At 50.8% G+C, this 16,635-nt stretch overlaps 1 protein-coding gene across 1 annotated transcript in view; it reads right to left on the reverse strand.

The window, feature by feature from the left end:
- Positions 1–334: 334 nt before the first annotated feature.
- The window catches only part of LOC310638736 (1-phosphatidylinositol 4,5-bisphosphate phosphodiesterase gamma-1-like), an 86,622-nt gene continuing 70,321 nt past the window's right edge, over positions 335–16,635 (reverse strand). The window contains 9 exon segments of the mRNA XM_083360034.1: positions 335–2,922; positions 5,358–5,542; positions 6,398–6,486; positions 7,920–8,081; positions 8,839–8,953; positions 9,076–9,224; positions 10,342–10,566; positions 13,122–13,218; positions 14,842–15,005. Of these exon segments, the coding sequence (XP_083216160.1) occupies positions 2,871–2,922; positions 5,358–5,542; positions 6,398–6,486; positions 7,920–8,081; positions 8,839–8,953; positions 9,076–9,224; positions 10,342–10,566; positions 13,122–13,218; positions 14,842–15,005 (1,238 nt within the window). The 3' untranslated portion in view covers positions 335–2,870.

The raw sequence follows: 16,635 nt of genomic DNA on the forward strand, positions 1-16,635 counted from the left end.
TCTCTGAGCTTGGTGGTTTTCTTGCAGACGTTTCATGACCCAGCTAGGTAACATTATCAGTGCAGGAAGGAAGGAAGGAAGGAAGGAAGGAAGGAAGGAAGGAAGGGAACAACTGTGGGGTCCTTGATGCTCTCTGAGCTTGGTGGTTTTCTTGCAGACGTTTCATGACCCAGCTAGGTAACATTATCAGTGCTGGAAGGAAGGAAGGAAGGAAGGAAGGAAGGAAGGAAGGAAGGAAGGAAGGAAGGAAGGAAGGGAACAACTGTGGGGTCCTTGATGCTCTCTGAGCTTGGTGGTTTTCTTGCAGACGTTTCATGACCCAGCTAGGTAACATTATCAGTGAAGGAAGGAAGGAAGGAAGGAAGGAAGGAAGGAAGGAAGGAAGGAAGGGAACAACTGTGGGGTCCTTGATGCTCTCTGAGCTTGGCTGTTTTCTTGCAGATGTTTCATGACCCAACTAGGAAACATCATCAGTGCAGGAAGGAAGGAAAGAAGGAAGGAAGGAAGGAAGGAAGGAAGGAAGGAAGGAAGGAAGGAAGGAAGGAAGGAAGGGAACAACTGTGGGGTCCTTGATGCTCTCTGAGCTTGGTGGTTTTCTTGCAGACGTTTCATGACCCAACTAGGTAACATTATCAGGGCTAGTAGAGAGTGGGGTTTGTGGAGAAGAGGAGGAGGAGGAGGAGGAGGAGAACTGTGGGGTCCTGGGTGGGCTTGCTGTTTGTTTATACCCAAGAGGTATATTTGTATGTCATAGGTATAGAGAGGAGAGCAAGCCCCACCCTCTCCCAGCATTGATGATGTTACCTAGTTTGGTAAGGCAACGTCTGCGAGGAAACCTCTAAGCTCAGAGAGCCCCCAGGACACCCCCCCACCCCACCCCGAGTAAATGAAATGCCCCTGTTCAGTCTCAACTGGAGCTGCTGTTTTAGCCGAGCTTGTTAGATCTCTTCCAGAAAACAATTCCCCACCACCACCACACACACACCCCAATCACCTCGTCACCCCTAACCCCCCCTCCTTCCTATGGTTGACAGACATACCCAACCCCTCCATCCAGGCCAGGCTGAGGACAGGCAAAAACCTACGGGATTTTTTTTTCTCTCCGCCTCTCTTTCCATCCGGAGCCCGGACCTGCCCCGGCCCCTCCACTCCACGGCCAGCGTTGAGGGCGAATGCAAATCGCAGGAAGAAGGAGAAGGAGAAGGAGAAAAAGAAGGAGAAGGAGAAGAAGAAGAAGAAGGAGAAGGAGAAGAAGAAGAAGAAGAAGCAGGAGAAGGAGAAGAAGAAGGAGAAGGAGAAGGAGAAGGAGAAGAAGGAGAGGAAGAAGAAGAAGGAGAAGGAGAAGAAGAAGGAGAAGGAGAAGGAGAAGGAGGAAAGAAGAAGAGGAAGAAGAAGAAGGAGAAGGAGAAGGAGAAGAAGGAGAAGGAGAAGAAGAGGAAGAATGAGAAGAAGGAGAAGAAGAAGAAGAAGAAGAAGAAGAAGAAGAAGAAGAAGAAGAAGAAGAAGAAGAAGAAGAAGTCGTCGTCAAGATGATGCCTCTAAAGGAGGCTGGAAGCATTTCAGCCAAAAGACAAGGCCTTTTTTATTTTTTGGAATCTGGAGAGGCCGCTTTGGGGAGAGGACGATGGATTAAGGGGTGCCGCGTCTCTGCGGCAACTCCCCTCTTTTCCAAGGCGACCCTGGCTTGGTCTTCCCAAGAACGCCCGCCTGCCTGCCTCAGATCGTGCCCAACATGACTGTCGAGGAAGAGGAAGGGGCGTTCCCAAGGGAAAGGAGGCCACACGGAGTAGCAAAAATGAAAAATAGTCCTCTCCGCAAGTGACCTTACTCCCAATCGGTGCCCCCCCTCCCCCCCCACAGCCTTTGGGGATGGTTCTTGGTGGGGAAAGAGAAGTTTGATTTTCCTCCGTGCCCCGCAATAAATAAATAAATATAGCAAAGGCTGCCCGCTGGGCACCACGATGACCGGCTTAAAACAGGCGCCTGGGGCTTTGCCTCCGGCCCCGTGTTGGAATTGAGGACGGGAAGGAAGGCTGCGAAAACAGGACACGACGCCCCTGCGGGGATTTTACCTTAGAGCCCAGGGGTAGGCAACCTCGGCTCTTTTATGACTCGTGGACTTCAACTCCCAGAATTCCTGAGCCAGCACAGCTGGCTCAGGAATTCTGGGAGTTGGAAGTCCACGAGTCATAAAAGAGCCGAGGTTGCCCATCCCTGTTATAGCCTCTCTCGCTTGCGTCCAAGGCTTGGTCCGCCAGAGCTTAATCTTGCAAGGGTCCCTTTTAGGATCCGCCGGGCCAGTCCTCCGGATCCACCACCCCCCTCAGATCCCTCCTGCCCCCACCACCACCGTTCCTTCTCACCTGGCCCCCCGCCGAGTTCCTACGGTGCAAAAGCCACGTTCTCTGGGAAAGTGTAGATTAGAGGCACTTGCTAACTGCCTTAGTTGCACCGAAGCCAAAAAAAAAAAGAATAATTAATAATAATAATAATAATAAAAAAAAAACATAATAAAGGCTCGTCTTCCCGATCCACCAGGAAAGGAAAAAAACAAAAACAAATGTGGATTAAATCAGAGCCCCCTCCTCTCCCCCCCCCCCGGTGAACGTGTCGAAGAAAGAGGCGGACAGGAAAAACGGCAAAACGGCCGGCTTCGCGGAGAGCGGAAACGTTCGGCGAGGGTTCCTGCTTTCGGCGCACGGAAGGGGTGTGTGCCCGCCGAGGGGGTCTCGTCCCTGCGGCCGCAGGCCTATCGGCCCGGGAAGCTGGCGGGATTCGGTGGGCCTAACGGGGGTCTCCTTGGAAGATTGGAGAAGAGACCCAGCGACCCTCTCCGGCACGACAGTGGGACCGGGAAAGTCAGGTGGACTTCAGTTACGCTTGCTGACCAACTGCCGGTCTCTCTTCTTCTTCTCCATCAGCCTGTGTTGAAAGAAGAGAAGAGAAGGGGGCCTGAGGCTGCCGCTCCCCCAGGGAGAGGGGAAGGGGCTGCCCAAGAGAACCACCGGGGTCCAAGGAAGAGACCGCCTAGAGCTGAGGAGGGAACGTGGGCAATCCTGGCTGCCCTCTGAGCTGGGTGGGGGTCTGGAAGACGCTTCAGGAGCCAACTAGGTAACATCATCAGTCATGTTCCCTCCCTCCCTCCCTCCCTCCCTCCCTCCCTTCCTTTCCTTCCCTTCCTTTCTTCCTTCCCTCCCTCCCTCCTTCCTTCCTTCCCTCCCTCCCTCCCTCCTTCTCCTCTTTGGTGCTCTCTGAGCTGGGTGGTTTTCTTGAAGACGTTTCATGACCCAACTAGGTAACATTATCATTGACCTTTCTTTCTTTCTTTCTTTCTTTCTTTCTTTCTTTCTTTCTTTCTTTCTTTCTTTCTTTCTTTCTTTCTTTCTTTCTTTCTTTCTTTCTTTCTTCCCTTTCCTTCCCTTCCCTTCCCTTCCCTTCCCTTTCCTTTCCCTTTCCTTTCCCCCTCCCTCCCTCCTTCTCCTTGGTGCTCTCTGAAATTGGTGGTTTTCTTGAAGACCCAACTAGGTAACATTATCATTGACCTTCTTTCCTTCTTTCTATCTTTGTTTCTTTCTTTTCTTTCTTCCTGCCTCCCTGCCTCCCTCCTTCTCCTCCTCACTGCTCTCTGAGATGGGTGGTTTTCTTGAAGACGTAGCATGACTCAACTACAGTAGGTAACATTATCATTGTCCTTCCTTCCTTCCTTCCTTCCTTCCTTCCTTCCTTCCTTCCTTCCTTCCTTCCTTCCTTCCTTCCTTCCTTCCCTTCTTTCCCTTTCCTTTCCCTTCTGTCCTTCCTTCCTTCCTTCCTTCCCTTCCTTCCCTTTCCTTTCCCTTCTGTCCTTCCTTCCTTCCTTCCTTCCTTCCTTTCTTCCTTCCTTCCCTTCCCTTCTTTCCCTTTCCTTTCCTTTCCCTTCTGTCCTTCCTTCCTTCCTTCCTTCCTTCCTTCCTTCCTTCCTTCCTTTCTTCCTTCCTTCCCTTCCCTTCTTTCCCTTTCCTTTCCCTTCTGTCCTTCCTTCCTTCCTTCCTTCCTTCCTTCCTTCCTTCCTTCCTTCCTTCCTTCCTCCCTCCTTCCCTCCCTCCCTCCCTTCCTTCCTTCCTTTCCTTCTCTCCCTCCCTCCTTCCCTCCCCTCTCCTCCTTGGCGCTCTCTGAGCTGGGTGGCTTTCTTGCAGACGCTTCATGACGCAACTAGGTAACTTAAAATCAAGAACCCCAGTCGAAAGGGCTGAAGGAAATGTGGAGCCTCTGCGCACTTGGCACCAAGGGTGGGAGGCCCCTGGGGGGAGACGCAGGGGAGGGGGGGGGGGCCTGGCAGATCAGAGTTGGGCCTAAGCCGGGCACCGGACGTGGCTTTAGCCAGACAACTGAGCTGGGCTCAACGTGTAGGCAGACTTGAGCCACAGGTGGGTGAAGAATTGTTGATCATTCCTCACCGATGCAACTGTCAGGTTTTGTGAGGAAAGGAAGGATAATGACCCAGCTGCTTTCAGACAGTCTGTGGGTGGGAGAACCAGTGTCCGATGACGTTACCTAGTTGGGTCATGAAACGTCTGCAAGAAAACCACCCAGCTCAGAGAGCACCGAGGGCCCCCTAGTCCCCCTCCTCCTCTCCATAACCCCCCCTCCCTTCTAGCACTGATGATGTTACCCAGTTGGGTAATGAAAGATCTGCAAGAAAACCACCCAGCTCAGAGAGCACCAAGGAAATCTCCTCCTCCACAAACACCATCTTCCTTCTAGCACTGATAATGTTACCTAGTTGGGTCATGAAATGTCTGCAAGAAAACCACCCAGCTCAGAGAGCACCAAGGACCCCACAGTCCTTTCCTCCTCCTCTTCCTCCTCCTCCTCCTCCTCCGCCTCCTCCTCCTCATCATCTCTTCCTCCTCCCTGCTCCCTTCTAGCACTGATGATGTTCCCTAGTTGGGTCATGAAATGTCTTCAAGAAAACCACCCAGCTCAGAGAGCACCAAGGACCCCACCGTCCTCCTCCTCCTCCTCCTCCTCCTCCCTCCAAACCCCACTCCCTTCTAGCACTGATGGTGTGACCTAGTTGGGTCATGAAATGTCTGTAAAGAAATAACCCAGGACTCCACCATCCTCCTCCTCCTCCCCCCTCCTCCCTCCAAAGCCCACTCCCTCCTAGCACTGATGTTACCTAGCTGGGTCATGAGAAATTGGCAAGGAAACTTACCAAAGCCCCCACAGTGGATTAACCCCCCCCCCCAGTAGGATTCCTCTCCTCTCCTAACCGGGAAGACTTCCTCCCTCCTTTTGAGAGCCAGAGGCGAAGAGAAGCCACTGCAACTACAACAGATCTGCTTGGGTAAATTTACGTCAAGGACAGCAGGACTCACTTCCTATTGCGTGCCTCGGTCAGCTCCAGGAGCTGCTCCTGAGCCAACCGCAGCTCATCCAGCCGTTGCTGGTAACGCGAGTCGCAAGTGTTGCTGTGCTCCAGGTTGGACACCTGGCTGGACAACTCGTTCGCCCGGTCCCGGAGTTGCTGGATGGAGGAATACAAGTTCTCATCGTCTTCTTCCTGCAAAAGAGAGAAAGGAAGGACCTCAAGGTTGCAAGGTCTCCTCGCGTCTCGCCCACCAGGCCTTGAAGAGAACCGCTTCAGATGTCCTACAACCCTTCGGGAGATTTGCCCAAAAGAAGAGGGAGTCAAGCTATTCTCCAAAGCGCCTGAAGGCGGGAAAAGAAGCAACGGATCATGGAAACTAGTCAAGGAGAGAAGCAACCTAGAACTAAGGAGAAACTTCCTGACAGTCAGAACAATTAGCCAATGGAACAACCTGCCTCCAGAAGCTGTGAATGCTCCAACACGGGAAGTTTTTAAGAAGAGACTGGACAGCCATTTGTCTGAAATGGTATAGGGTTTCCTGCCTGAGCAGGGGGTTGGACTAGATGACCTCCAAGGTCCCTTCCAACCTATTCTATTCTATTCTGTTCTGTTCTGTTCTGTTCTGTTCTGTTCTGTTCTGTTCTGTTCTATTCTATTCTATTCTATTCTATTCTATTCTTTTCCATTCCATATTCTATACTATTCTATTCCATTCCATATTTTATACTATTCTATTCCATTCCATTCCATATTTCTATTCTGTTCTGTTCCGTTCCATTGCATTCAATTCCATTCCATATTTTCTATCCTATCCTATCCTATCCTATCCTATCCTATCCTATCCTATCCTATCCTATCCTATCCTATCCTATCCTATCCTAATCTTATCCTATTCCATCCCATTCTATTCCACTACTGCTGCTATTATTATCATTATCATTATTATTAGTAGCATTAGTATTATTACACTTGGTCTCCTTCTTCGGGACTTGCCAGCCCAACCCTGCCTAGCCTCCAGTTCGGATGCTGGCACCCCCGCAAACCTACCTTGGCATTGATGATCTCAACGTGGAGCAGCAGAGAAGCCAGTTCGAGATCCTCGCTGTAGCTGTTCTTCAGCGGCACCGACCGGTATCCTGTGGAGGGAGATGGAGGGTGGACTCCTAAATTCACCTCGTTCAAAAACTGGGCAGCAAACAATTCACAGGCAGTCCTTGACTTACAATCACAGTTGGTCTACCTGCAGTTCAAGGACTGCCAAAAACCTCTGTCGCTAAGCAAGGCAGTTGTTCAGTGAGCTTTGTCCTGCTGTACGACTTCCCTTGCCACAGTTGTTAAGTGAATCACGGCAGTTGTTAACTTAGTCACACGGTTGTTAAGTGAATCTGGCTTCCCCATTGACTTGGCTCGTTAAATGGTTGCAAAAGGGGAATGGCGTGACCCCAGGACGCTGCGACCGTCATAAATACGAGTCAGTTGTCAAGCGTCTGAATTTGGACCCCATGACCACGGGGGATGCTGCGGCGGTCATTAAGTGTGAAAAGCAGTCACTTTTTCCAGTGCTGCCATAACTTCAAACTGTCACTAAATGAACTGCTGTAAGTTGAGGACTTACGGGTACGGGTAATCCTCGACTTACAATTGAAATTCAAATTTCCATTGCTAAGCAAGGCTCTTGTTCAGTGAGTCTCTTTATCCCATTTTGTGACCCTTTTTGTCAAAGTTATTAAGTGAATGTCTAGTCTAATGAAGAGAAGGACGAGGGGTGACATGATAGGACTGTTCCAGTATCTCAGGGGCTGCCCCAAAGAAGAGGAAGTCAAGCTATTCTCCAAAGCACCTGAAGGAGGACAAGAAGCAACGGATGGAAACTAATCAAGGAGAGAAGCAACCTGGAACTAAGGAGAAACTTCCTGGCAGTGAGAACAATTAACCAGTGGAACAACCTGCCTCCAGAAGTGGTGAATGCTCCAACACTGGAAGTTTTTAAGGAGAGACTGGACAGCCATTTGCCTGAAATGGTATAGGGTTTCCTGGCTGAGCAGGGGGTTGGACTAGATGACCTCCAAGGTCCCCCTTCCAACTTCTTCTTCTTCTTCTTCTTCTTCTTCTTCTTCTTCTTCTTCTTCTTCTTCTTCTTCTTCTTCTTCTTCTTCTTCTTCTTCTTCTTCTTCTTCTTCTTCTTCTTCTTCTCCTCCTCCTCTCCTCCTCCTCTTTCTTCCTCTTCTTCTTCTTCTTCTTCTTCTTCTTCTTCTTCTTCTTCTTCTTCTTCTTCTTCTTCTTCTTCTTCTCCTCCTCCTCCTCCTCCTCCTCCTCCTCCTCCTCCTCCTCCTCCTCCTCCTCCTTCTATCAATCAAATAGAGCGGGAAGGGACCTTGGAGGTCTTCTAGTCACTAAGTGAACCTGGCTTCCTCCACTGACTCTGCTTGTCGGAAGCCGGCTGGGACAGTTGCACCTGGAACCCGATGTCAATTTACCAAGGGGAGCAAGCAAATTTTGCACGGGCCACAACAATTTGGGGGAATTGAGGGGAGGGGACGGGGAAGGGGAAACGGGGGCGAGCCGATACCTGTCTTGAGGCTTTTGACGGGGAAGGTCGCCTGGGCCAAGAAGTTGGGGTCGCTGAACATGTCTTCCTCGTACACCACGAAGCGCAGAAACGCAAACTCGGGGTTGTTGATGTCAAAGACGAACTGCTTGACCAGCCAGACGGGATTGAGGCCGTTGTCGGCTGGGCGGGAAGGAAGCAGAACACACATCCAGCCCTGCCCACACATTCCCTTTTTGTTATGCAGCCCCAAGGCGTGGCTTCTCAATGCCTTCTCCTCCTCCGCCCTTGGAGCCGCCCCATTGCCTCCCTCTGTCCTGCTCTGGTTGCCTGTCGGCGTTTGCTATGGTATCTTCCAGCTGTGACTCCTCAGAGTCTGACTCAGCTTCCCAACACAGTTGGGTCTCAGCCTCAGCACGAGTGGAGGGGCCAGGCTCTTCATCAGATTGTAAGTCCTGGAGCTCCTCAGAGCCTTCCTCCAACTCTGATGGCTCTCCAGGCCCCTCCTCCTCCTCGGATTCCCCAGACTCAGCTGCCAGGTCCACTGTCTGGCACGGAATTACAACAGGACTCTCCCGAGCTACAGAAATGGCTCCAGCTGGGACCTCTTCTACCCCCTTGCCTCCAACCCAGCAGCATGATGGGAAGACTCCTGGGAGGAAGGAGGGAGACTCCTGCTCTCCCATTTTGGGGACTCCTTGCACAGGACCTTGTCTAAAGCAGCCTGGGGGACCCACAGCTATTCTGAATTTGCTCAGCTGATCGAGGGGTATCCAGGTAAACACCTGATGCACCTGGCCAGGTGTGGCTCCATGAAAGGTTCAGGGCCAAACAAAACCTCCCTCTCCAACATTGGTTAACCCACGTCTCCTGCTGTTGGAAGCTTTGGCTGCCATTCAGACCACTCCGGAAGACACGGTGCCATCCCCTGATTTCCTACCTACGACCTCCGTCTTATTTTTGCCATTGTCGAACTCCGAGCCGCACACCTCCACTTCCACAAAGGGGCAAACAATGCTGCGTCCGTTTTTGGGCAGGTGCCGGGCCCCTAGGATCTGGAGAGAAGAGGAAGAATAGGGGTGGGGGGGTGGGGGTTAGGCGGGCAAGGCGGGACTCACAAAAGCGGTAGCCAAGCCAGAGGGCAGGGCAGCATCCCAGGAGGTCCCAGCTCACCGACCTGCAGCTGGACGGTGATGGGCTCCACGTGCTTCAGGCTGCTCTTGTTGAAAGGCTCAAAGAGATCGTCCCGCATTATGTCCGGCTGCAAGACATAGCCGCTGCGCCCACCCAGCATGAAGAGCGCCTGGTTCAGCTGCATCGGTTTGTCTGGAAGGAGGGACAAATCGGGATTCAGAGGACCCCGTGAGGTCAGAGCAGGGGACAAAAGGCCTTTGGAGAACATAATGGCATGTGTGAAAGGCCTGGGGAGATGGAGGGAAGCAAGGCTGCCTAAGGCAGGTGTCCCCAACCAATGGGCCGTGTCTCACTACTGGGCCACGGCCTCTCAGCCAGCGGGCCGTGGCAAAGACTGGCTGTGGACGCATGTGGACGTGCATATTCCCCCCGCTCACGCTAGCGCCAACAGTCCCGTTTGCACATGCGCATGTGCGCATATGGGGCGGCTAGCACTGGGCAGGTGTGTGTGGCCTATTTGCACATGCGCAAACAGGGTCACTAGTGCTGCACCTGTACACGCAGCCCTGTTTGCGTGTGCGCACCAATTTGGAAACTGCTCTGTTTCCCTCCGGGCCATGAGCCCAGAAACGTTGGAGACCTCTGGCCTAGGGAACAGTCAGATAAGAGACGGCATAGCCCAGTGGTGGCAAACCTATGGCACATGTGCCAGAGGGGGCACTCGGAGCCCTCTCTATGGGCACACACACCTTGCTCTTTGGCTAAGATTTCGCAGGAAAACGCCATTCCTAGCCAAAACGAGCCTCCGGAGTGAGAGCGCTGTTTTCAGCTTTGAATTGTATCAAATCTGACACCAGAAACAGACTAACAGATGACCTGACTGCTGCATGTGTTGCTTTCAAACTTACAAAGTATAAGCCAAGGCTAGACAAATTATCAGCATGCGTACAACAGCAAAAATCACATTCATTGTTCAAAAGCATGCCAAATGCACCCTTTTACCTTTCAGTAAAAAGTTGCTTGTGTCAGTGAAAGCTTTGTTATTGTGTTTTCTTTTAAGACAAAAGATGTTAATGTAGGAGTTGTTTTTTTCTAAACTAAAACCTCAGTATTCAGATTAAATTGCCGTGTTGGCACTTTGCGATAAATAAGTGGGTTTTGGGTTGCAGTTTGGGCACTCGGTCTCTAGAAGGTTCGCCATCACTGGCATAGCCTGCAGCTGCTTAAGGGTTAGGGTTGAAGTCCACAAGTCTTAAAGAGATTTCCCTGATCTAGAGCGTTAAAACATTAAACATGACAATTAATTTACCAGGCGTCTGGAAGTTGAGGGCCACTAACTGGCTGCCACAGATCCACATCGGCAGTGGGTCGTAGTTGGAGGAGTCGAGGCGCTGCCCCTTGGGGTAGACGCGGCTTAGTTGTCGCCGGTTGTACTGGAGGAATTTTTTCCCCTTGCTTCGATTGGCGTATTTTTCTGCCTTCGTCTCCGGGAAGGAAGACATGTCCCGGTAACAGGCTTTCTCCGTGCCGATCTCTGGAAAGGGAAAACCGGTCAAGGAATCCGCTGGGCCAGGGGTAGGCGACCTTGGCTCTTTGATGACTTGTGGACTTCAACTCCCAGAATTCAATTCAGCATAGCTGACTCAGGAATTCTGGGAGTTGACGGGTCGTAAAAGAGCCAAGGTTGCCTACCCCTGCACTGGGCCCTCTGTGGCTCAGCGCCACCCCTGCAGAGTGGGGAGGGGGAATACGGGAAGTCCTCTGCTTATGAGCCCAACGTAATTTTGGTTGTTAAGCAAGACAGCCGCTAAGTGAGTTTTGTCCCATTTTTACGACTTTTCTTCCCGTAATTCATTACGGGAACCGCTGCAGTGGTCAAGTGAGTAACACAAAAGTGGATTTGGCTTCCCCGTTGATTTTGTTGGGTCAGACAGTTGCAAAAGTTGATTACATGAGCCCAGGACACTGCAACCGTCAGTAGTACATGCCAGTTGCTAAGAGTCTGAATTTTGATCACGTTAGTGGCTGTGTGAAAAGCTGTCAGGAGTGACTTTTGTAACTTTGAGCAGTCACTAAACGAATTGTTAAGTCGACGATGACCTGTAAAGCCAAACATCTGAAGGCAATCCCAACAGATGTGTGTGTCTGTAAAATATCAGCATGTTTTATATTTAAATATTGTCTAACATGGTGCAGTCTTCTGTTGACGAAGACGGTAGAAATGCAGGAATGCAAAGTAAAAACATTTATTCGCTGCCTTATCAAACGCAGAGACTCTGTTCAAGGGAATCACCTATGATGGGAAGAGCAAATTAACTAGTCTTTTTTGGAAGACAAGATGGTTTACAGCAAATAAAATATTAGGGTTTGCATCCAAATTCCGCTGCAGAGCACTCCCTTTGAGAGAGGTGGGTAATTTGGGAATAGGAAATACAAATATGGAAATATAAATAAATTTTAAACATGAAAAACCAACCAACCAACAAACAGCACATCGTGCATCCCACACGATGCCCGAAAAGTTGTGTGAAGTTGTGTTCCTGAAAAGAAAACCTGGCAGAATGAGGAGAAAAAAATATGCCAAAAAAAAGGAGAATAAAGAGAAAGATACTCCTTAATCTGTATACATCAAGAAAGGAAATTAAAAGGAATATTGTGAAAAAAGGAAGCATCTGACAGTTAAAGTAAAAGAGGCAGTAAAAATGCAGGATTCATTTAGTGACTGTTCAAATTTACAACGGCACTGAAAAAGAGAGATTTATGAGTGTTTTTCGCAGTTATGAACTCTGCAGCAGCCCCGTGATCAAAATTCAGAAGCTTGGCAACTAATATTTACGACGGTCGCAGTCAGTGCTTTTTTTGTAAATAAAAAAAGGTGACATGATTCGGACTCTTCAAAGAACTTTGAGGCATTGTTTACCTTAAAGAATCTTTATTTGAGTAGCATGGCATCGCCACGTAGATGGTGGAAGCCAAAATCAGAGTTCCCTTCCCCTGAGCACATAGTATCAAAGCACAATTCCCTCCTCTAATTAACAGTCATAAATCACATTCTCCAATCGGTTTCAAATGGCTTGAAACGCAGACCTTCCCTCCAGTTCTCCAACCTGCCATTTCTTATCATCTCTTATTTCAATAACCTTGGTTCTCACGCTAGGTGCAGTGTTGTTATGTCTAGCTAAACCCTCATGCACATTCCTCCCCCCAGCACCATCTAACTCTAACGCTAAGAGGAAAACATAAAAAGAAAATGGTTGCATCTCCATCTGTTGCCAAAGCAAAAAACATCTGATGTTAGCAGCGTTGACAAAAGGTGCCGGAATTCCAGTAGAAAGCCCTTTATGAAGCAAGGGATGGGGTGGGGAAAAGCCGCTTTAGGGAGCGATTTTGTGGCCCCCCCAGCAGCCCGATCTGGGCTCCGGAGGCCTTTTCCAAGTCTGCAGAGCCCGGATCCATGGCTGCGGAGTGAATTTGCAAACCCCCAGCAGCCTGATCCGGGCTCCGGAGGCCTGGAAAAGGCCTCCGGAGTCCAGATCGACCATAGTGGGGAGCGCAAAATCGCTCTGCGGCCATTAGATCCAAGCACCAGAGGCCTTTTCCAGGCCTCCGGAGCCCGGATTGGGCCGCTGGGGGGCTGCAAAATCGATCTGCGGGCATACCTGGACTCGCGCTGGCAGCTTAGAAGGAACCGGTTCTTCGGTTCCAAAAAAGGTGCCAGAACGCCATTCCGTGTGTTCTATGACCAAAAAAAAGCCCTGGTCACAGTAATTCCCGGGGTTGCGTGACCCCCTTTTGCGACCTCCTGATAACCAAAGTCAATGGGGAAACCAGATCCCCTGAACAACCACACCTAACAGAATGTCAGAGTTGGAAGGGACCTTGGAGGTCTTCTAGTCCAACCCCCCTGCCCAAGCAGGAGATTTTATAGCCTTTCAGACAAAAGGTTGTCCAGTCTGTTTTTAAAAACTGTGTTACTTAACTGGACAACTGTGGCGATTGCCTTAACGACTGCGACAAGAAAGGTCATAAAGTGGACAAAGGTCAGCCTGCAGTAAAGCAGAAGTCGGGGTGACGGACACGGCAACTTACTCTCCTCGTCAAAAGGCACCGGGCGGCAATAAACGACCAGTTCTGACAGCTCCAGGGCGATCTTCTTCCTCCGCTCCATGATCTTCCCTTCCTGCATCTGCACATGACACAGACAGACCCTGATAAGGAGACATCTGGAGACCATCCGTCCCACCCACCCCCCCATACACCGGCACACATCACAGAGCAAAGCTATTAGTACTCAGTCAGGGTGAATTTTTCTCCCAGAGAAGAAACCAAGAAGGACTTCACCATTTGGAGGTAAAAGGATGGGTGGGTCTAGAAGGACGTCCAGAACTGCCCTGGCCAAATTCTAAGGAGGTGGGCCAGACTCTGGGACCAGGAGTGGTTTATATTTGGGGGCTTTTTTTAGAGGGCAAGAACCCCGGTTGAAATATTTGGAGCTCATCTTCTTCCATCAGGCACTTTGGCCAAGTGAGACAGAAAAAGCCATTTGTCTGAAATGGTATAGGGTTTCCTACCTGAGCAGGGGGCTGGACTAGAAGACCTCCAAGGTCCCTTCCAACTTTAATAATAATAATAATAATAATTTTATTTGTATACCGCCCTTCTCCCGAAGGACTCAGGGCGGTGAACAGGGCAAACATATAAAAGTACAAGAATACAAAAATTAAAAGAGATTAAACAGGGTGCCCAAGAGCTTACAACAGTAAGTTAAAATACATTAAAACAATAATAAAACCCAAACCCATCACCCATCAGGCCAGGCCGGCTTGTTCGAACAAGTAGGTCTTTAGATTGCGCCGGAAGGAGCGAAGCTCGGGTGCCATCCGGAGCTCAACCGGAAGATGGTTCCATAAATCCAGCGCGCCCACAGAGAAGGCCCTCCCCCTGGGGGCCACCAGTTGGCATTCTCTGACCGGTGGCACCCTGAGGAGGCCCTCTCTGTGGGAGCGTACTGGGCGGAGGGAAGTTGACGCCGGCAGCAGGTGCTCCCTAAGGTACCCCGGACCCATGCCATGTAGGGCTTTAAAGACCATTACCAGCACCTTCAATCTTTGACGGTCTGTTCTGTTTTATTATGATTGTATTGTATTGTATTCCATTCCATTTTGTCTATTCTATTCTATTCTAAATTCTATTCTATTTTAATCCTATCCGATCCCATCCCATCCTATCTTTCTATTATGTTCTATTCTATTCTATTCTATTCTATTCTATTCTATTCTATTCTATTCTATTCTATTCTATTCTATTCTTTTGTTATCCTATCCTATCCTATTCTAAATTCTATTCTATTCTAATTCTATTCTATTTTGTTATCCTACCTTATCCTATCCTGTTATCCTATCCTATCCTAAATTCTATTCTATTTTAATTCTATTCTAATTCTAATTCTAATTCTATTCTATTCTATTTTGTTATCCTATCCTACCTTATCCTATCCTATCCTATCCTATCCTATCCTATCCTATCCTATCCTATCCTATCCTATAACTCTCTTCTCTTCTCTTCCGTTCCGTATTGTACTGTAGTATACTGTACTCTACTTTGCTCCATTCCATTCCGTTCCATCCCACTCCACTCCACTCGACAGCCCTTGGATGCATCCCAAGCGCCATCCTGTCACCTCTGACCCCAGGACCAACTTTCCAAAAGTTGCAAGGCTTCACAGTTGCAACTAGCGCCTGGTGGAGCCACCCCAAAGCCTGAGCAACCTGGATCTCCAGCCAGAACCTCCCGTCGGGAGGAGACTCACCCTGGCGTCTGCGTTCTGCGTGGCCTCCCGGATCTTGGCCACCCAGTCGTTCAGCTCCTCCAGAGAATCGGTGGCGACATCCAGCGACTGGGATGGGTGGGTCATCTGCTGAGAATGGATGGTGAAGACAAAGGGTTTGGGGCTCCTGGCGTCTTTGGAGATAACTACAAGGACATCAGAGGGGCGGCTTTACTGAAAGAGGCCCCCCCAAGGCAGGACGGGGGTCGGGAGCATGCGGGGCGTGGAGGGTAGCGGCTCTCCCCAAAAAAGGGGCACGACGACTTGAAAAGGACGACGATGGACCGGTTTGCCGCACAAAAATCACTGGTGGTCTTCAGCGACAGCGAAGGTCATCTGTCCAAAATATTGTCGCTTCTCTTCCCCTGAGCAAGTGCTGCATTAGGGGGCCTTTACTGCTACAGACTTACAAGCAGTGGTGGGATTCAGCCAGTTCTCAACGGTTCGGGAGAACCGGTAGCTAAATTCACCTGAATTCGGAGAACCGTCTGGCTTCCGGAAGTCTAGTCTAGGCCTCGGAGGCCTGGAGGAGGCCTCCCAGGCCTAGAATGGCCCACTGGAAGTGCGTGGATGCTACTTCCAGAAGTCCGTTCTAAGCCTTGGAGGCTTAGAGGAGGCCTCCCAGGCCTAGAGCGGCCCACTGGAAGTGCGTGGATGCTACTTCCGAAAGTCCGTTCTAGGCCTCGGAGGCTTGGAGGAGGCTTTCCAGGCCTAGAACGGCCCACTGGAAGTGCATGGATGCTACTTCCGAAAGTCCGTTCTAGGCCTCGGAGGCTTGGAGGAGGCCTCCCAGGCCTAGAGCGGCCCACTGGAAGTGCGTGGATGCTACTTCCGAAAGTCCGTTCTAGGCCTCGGAGGCTTGGAGGAGGCCTCCCAGGCCTAGAGCGGCCCACTGGAAGTGCGTGGATGCTACTTCCGAAAGTCCGTTCTAGGCCTCGGAGGCTTGGAGGAGGCCTCCCAGGCCTAGAGCGGCCCACTGGAAGTGCGTGGATGCTACTTCCGAAAGTCCGTTCTAGGCCTCGGAGGCTTGGAGGAGGCCTCCCAGGCCTAGAGCGGCCCACTGGAAGTGCGTGGATGCTACTTCCGAAAGTCCGTTCTAGGCCTCGGAGGCTTGGAGGAGGCCTCCCAGGCCTAGAGCGGCCCACTGGAAGTGCGTGGATGCTACTTCCGAAAGTCCGTTCTAGGCCTCGGAGGCTTGGAGGAGGCCTCCCAGGCCTAGAGCGGCCCACTGGAAGTGCGTGGATGCTACTTCCGAAAGTCCGTTCTAGGCCTCGGAGGCTTGGAGGAGGCCTCCCAGGCCTAGAGCGGCCCACTGGAAGTGCGTGGATGCTACTTCCGAAAGTCCGTTCTAGGCCTCGGAGGCTTGGAGGAGGCTTCCCAGGCCTAGAACGGCCCACTGGAAGTGCATGGATGCTACTTCCGAAAGTCCGTTCTAGGCCTCGGAGGCTTGGAGGAGGCCTCCCAGGCCTAGAGCGGCCCACTGGAAGTGCGTGGATGCTACTTCCGAAAGTCCGTTCTAGGCCTCGGAGGCTTGGAGGAGGCCTCCCAGGCCTAGAACGGCCCACCGGAAGTGCATGGATGCCACTTCCAGAAGTCCATTCTAGACCTCGGAGGCCCAGGCCCACATCAAATAAGACAACCGGTTGTTCAGGTATTTGAATCCCACCACTGCTTACAACCATTTGTTTAGTGACAGTTCAAAGTTACAACGGCACTGGAAAAAGTAATTTACATCCGTTTTTTCACACTCACGACCGTTGCACCGTCCCCTGGGGT

The sequence above is a fragment of the Vipera ursinii genome, assembly GCF_947247035.1.
Source record: "Vipera ursinii genome assembly, chromosome: 3".
NCBI classification, from domain to species: Eukaryota; Metazoa; Chordata; class Lepidosauria; order Squamata; family Viperidae; genus Vipera; species Vipera ursinii.